Consider the following 5,000-nt stretch of genomic DNA (forward strand, 5'->3'; position numbering starts at 1 on the left):
TGTCAGGCTAGCACTGCTAACGTTAGCCACACTGTGTGTCAGGCTGCAGCTAACGTTAGCCACACTGTGTGTCAGGCTAGCAGCTAATGTTAGCCACACTGTGTGTCAGGCTAGCACTGCTAATGTTAGCCACACTGTGTGTCAGGCTGCAGCTAACATTAGCCACACTGTGTGTCAGGCTAGCAGCTAACGTTAGCCACGCTGTGTGTCAGGCTAGCAGCTAACGTTAGCCACACTGTGTGTCAGGCTAGCAGCTAACGTTAGCCACGCTGTGTGTCAGGCTAGCAGCTAACGTTAGCTCTGGGTCCTTTACCTGCAGACACTGTGACCCTCTTCAGTCTGAAAAGATGAAGCGTTTAGTGAGTTGTTGTCTTGTTTTGTACATTAATGAAGCTTGTGTTGCACAGAGCAAAGTAGCATCTCAGCGGCATTTAAAGTACGATTTGGTGATTGTTGACTGTGACCAACGTCTTCAAATGGCTCTTAATACACACACTATTTTTTTACAGACAGTGTTTAACATTATAGATTAATAAATTCTGCTAAATTTAACTGTTTTCTTAGTGTTTTCTGAGTGTTAGACTAGTCTAAATTAAATTTTGTGTTTAATCGACTTTAGTCACCAGGAACATCCCTAGAGCACACGCTCAAGCAAACACGCCTGTGGTGTTGGTGTGCAGCAGTGAAATGGGTCCCTGCTGAAACACTTTTTGTTTGGGTTATTCACCGGTATGGTGGTATATGAAAAATTAATATCATAACGAAAATAAAGACTGGTTTTCGGTACGAACCGGTATAACGCCCAGGCCTGTCTTTAGATATCTTTCCTCGTGAGCTCCTTGTCTACTAGAACACTTTAAGAACAGGTACTGGAGACTTACATCAGCTCAGATTACCCAGAATGCCTCTGCTCTGACCCTCTTGTCCCGTGTGTCTCCTCAGGGCTCGTACTCTCTGCCTCAGTCTGACTTCTACCTGCCCTACATGGACCTGCCCTACTGGCTGACTAATGGAAACTACCGCGTGCAGGGCGTGCTGGGCGCTCAGGGGAAAGAGCTGGGCTGCCTGAAGGTGGCGCTGTCGCTGCACTCCGACTGAGCCAATCACAGGCGGCCTCAGACCATCAGGAGGGTTCGAGGTTTTCTTTACTTGCACACAATGATGATCAAAAAACCGGGGATCAAAAAGCAGAAGTTGCACAAAGTTGAGAGTTTGATCGACTTCACAGCGTTTAAAAACAAGATGGAGAAGATTTCACTTCCTGTACGTTAACCTGTAGATTCTGATGCAGCCGTCATTTTACTTGATTATTACATTTCAGCTGACTGTCCTCTGATCACAACCAGTGATTTCTTTCTGTAACTGATCACTTCACCTGCTGCAGGTGAGCACGGCCACATTTAAAGAGACAGCGTGACTTAATGAACCGATGACATAATTAGAGACGGAGATGTTTTACGAGCTGAATACTTTAATGAAACTGAGGAAAAAGACGAGTGAATTTAATTCAGTTTAATTCAGGCTCACAGTTTATTTAACAGAAGATGAAACATAAAACTTTCTTCATTCTTTGATTTGACGCGACATCAGTTCAGGTGTGTGACGGCGCCTTCGGCACACAAGAGTTCATTCAGTCATGTCAGACACATAAGTGTTTGATACGTTTGGATGTTCCCTGTAAATCTGGGTGGATTTTGATTGGTTGTTAGTTTTTCATCAGAATACTCAGAAAATGATCCAATGATTTCGTTTTCCTCCGTTTTTATAGAAGTGTGGGATTTTAAATAGGACGTACAGATATTTTCTTATAGTTTTAATTCAACGTGTGAACAGAATAAAAGAAAAAAGGACTTGATGATGATCAGTGAGTTATTACACAAATTAATTGAATAATTGTGAGGAAATTTTCATTTTCATCCTCAAATTATTATATATAATGAAAAATGTTGACAGGATTCATTTTTCACCATTTTCTGATATTTTATGAACCAAACAAGTGCTGAGTTAATCAGCTGATCACAGACCGTCTGTCCTGACGTCTGTGCTGTGATGTGCCAGTGTGATCAGCAGGGGGCGACATTTTCATGCCAAAAATACTCAAAATAATTCAGTTTGTTTTTGCTCTCAGAGTGTTTCAGATAATTGAGGAAACTTTTCTTGTGCTTTTTCTTCGCTGTGTGATGCTGGATTTATTTTTTAAAAAGTTATTTTGTCTCTTTACTTCAAATCTTTGTTTGACTTTTAAAAGGTTTAAAAAGGGTTTTTGGTGTTTTAACAGTAGAAAGAAGCTCTGAGGGATGAATGAATCTGATCATCACTGATGAATGAGAGACATTTTAATTTATTATTATTCTGACTGTTTATTTTAATAAGTGCCTAAAAATGAAATAAAAAAAAGAGTTATGGCTGATTTTAGTTATTGGATATTAGTTCTGATTTTAATTTGAATATAAATGTTTCATTGTTTTTCTTTCATGATGATAACGATGATAAATGATGCTTGTGATTATTTCCACACTGTGAACAGTTTTTAATAAACTCATCACATAAATGCTCTTTTAAATGTTCAGACTTGTTTCAATATTCATAAATAAAAAGAGAAATTTCACCTTTGTGATGATAAATGACTATTTACTGTTTCAACAAGCTTCACAGAGATTTAATTCATATTTATGTTTCTTTTTATATTCAGTAAAATCAGAAAGTTGACCTGAAAGATGAAACATGAAAGAGACTTGGACTCGGTTAAAGTTAAAGTTCACCTGTCGGTCAGCTGACCTCCGTCACGTGTCTCTTTTGACTGTAAAGGCTGCAGACCTGCAGTTCTATCAGGATATCGGTTCTCATGTCGCGATATGGATCTGATCCTCCTCTCAGGACTTTGATCATGTTGCGTCGAGTCCAACAGAAAACCAGAATCAGCAGCTCCAAGTTTCACCAGCAGGTGACAGAAATCATCTGAAACCTGCAGAACTCAAACTGAGACCCAAACAGAAAGTCAACAGCTGCTGGTTCCATCAGAGGAACCGATCCACAAACACAAATAACACACAAACACGTCTGTTTCTTTGAGATGAAATCATAAAAACACAACATCCTCCTTTTAATGTGGCTCTTATCAAACTCGGTCATGTGATCAGATCACAGGTTTCTAATCATTCAGTGCAGCTGCATCGAGGAACAACACGCAGAACAATTTCAAATCTTTAACTGTGTCACGTTTTACTTTATTTATTTATTATTGATGTTTTTATTTGTTCTTTTTTGTGTCTTTTATTGTTTTTGACTTCTTCTTCTTCTTCAGTTCCTCTTTGGAGTTTTTGTGTCTGGGAGGTTTTATTCGATTTTTTTATTTGATTGTTTGTAAATGAAGTCTCTGCCTCGGCGTTCGTCTGATTTCTAATAAAGGTTGAATTTAAAAAATGAAGTTTGAAATGTGGACGAGAATGTTCACAGGAAGCAGCAAAGAAAACAGAAAACAAAAGGAGGAAAGTGAGGAGTTACACACAAAGGAGACGCACACGTCCTCCACATGACGTCCAGCAGCTGGACGACAGAGGAGACGAGCTGAGTGTAAATCCTGCAGCTCAGACTGCCGTTATGAAGCTGTTATGAAGCCGTTATGAAGCTGTTATGATGCTGTAATGAAGCTGTTATGATGCTGTCCACAGAGTTATCTCAACTGTATGTGAAGAAAAGGTAAATGTATTCAGATGTTTCATACACAGACACCATTTTTAACTTTTTATAGACTGAGGTGTCGATCAGTCAGCCACCAAAATAATCTGCAGATCAATAAATAAAGAAAATAATTGTTAGCTGCTGCTCATCGAGAAACAACATCAAAACAACAAACAGACATGAATGAAACTACAAGTACAACCTGTCCGTTCATCCTGACCCCGCCCTCTGCTGTCAGGGATCCAATCACCACAAAGCAACAGACAAAACTATTTTATTTATCGACACTTTTACAGCCAACGTCTTAAAAAGCTGCACGAGCGTTTCAGCAGCAGAAGAATCGTCTCCTCCGATCATCCAGATGAAAATTCAACCTTCTACTAGCAACAAAATCACCAGAACATCAGAACCAATGTTCCACCGGTCAAATCAGATCATCCAGAATTCTGACAGGATCACGACTGTTTCAGAGAGAACCATGACGTCTGCAACATGTTCAACGTGTTGACTGGACCGAGGACGCAACCGAAACTGATGCAAGTGCCGACAAGCTGCTGTGGTCCAGCGTACCTCTGTTTGGAACAGTTTGGAACATCCAGCAGCTGGAGAACATTTTAGAACATCCAGCAGGAGAACCTGCGCACCGTCCTGAGAGTCGACTGGAATTTTTTCACTCAGCAATGTGAAAAAAATGAAAAATGTGAAAGAGAAGAAAGAAGAAGTTCTCTTTGACGTTCTCCGACCTGCACGGCTGTGTTCTCAGATAGGATCTGAGCGACAGGATCAGGATCTCGGTCACATGTGTTTTCAGCTGCTCTGCTGATGAAAATCAGCTCACAGTCTGGGAACGTTCATTAATTGGTTCTGTTGTGGTTCCATCGCAGATCAAAGACGGAACCTCCAGGGAACAAACAAACCACAACAAACCAATCAGGTTCGAGCTCTCACCTCTGCCCTCCTGTTGGTTTGTGTATTTGTGATAAACTTTAATGCTCGTCACATTAATACTGAAATGACACTGAACAAAGCAGGAGGCTTTTATTTTGAAAGGCACATCCTGGTGTAACAGCTGAACCTGTCATGTGATCAATCCACTTAATTGATCCAAACATAAATTCATGCTTTTGTTCCTCTGATTTTGCACAGAGCAGATCACAGCTAATTAACTGTGTGTGTGTGTGTGTGTGTGTGTGTGTGTGTGTGTGTGTGTGTGTGTAAAAGTGCATTTTAATTTGAGTTGAGGAGAGAAACATCTGCAGAACACTTGTTCTCTTAATCTCACACAGGAAGTTCTGCAGAACCAGAGAAGAAGACGATGA

General features: G+C 40.3%; 1 protein-coding gene across 1 annotated transcript in view; it reads left to right on the forward strand.

Moving 5' to 3' along the window:
• The window catches only part of gm2a (ganglioside GM2 activator), an 8,568-nt gene extending 7,225 nt beyond the window's left edge, over nt 1-1,343 (forward strand). Inside the window, exon 4 of the mRNA XM_084718502.1 lies at nt 943-1,343. Within this exon, the coding sequence (XP_084574628.1) occupies nt 943-1,098 (156 nt within the window). The 3' untranslated portion in view covers nt 1,099-1,343. The remainder of the gene's footprint in view (nt 1-942) is intronic.
• The last annotated feature ends 3,657 nt before the right edge of the window (nt 1,344-5,000 follow it).

Source organism: Lutjanus erythropterus, chromosome 5 (genome assembly GCF_056507025.1).
Source record: "Lutjanus erythropterus isolate fLutEry1 chromosome 5, fLutEry1.hap2, whole genome shotgun sequence".
NCBI classification, from domain to species: Eukaryota; Metazoa; Chordata; class Actinopteri; order Lutjaniformes; family Lutjanidae; genus Lutjanus; species Lutjanus erythropterus.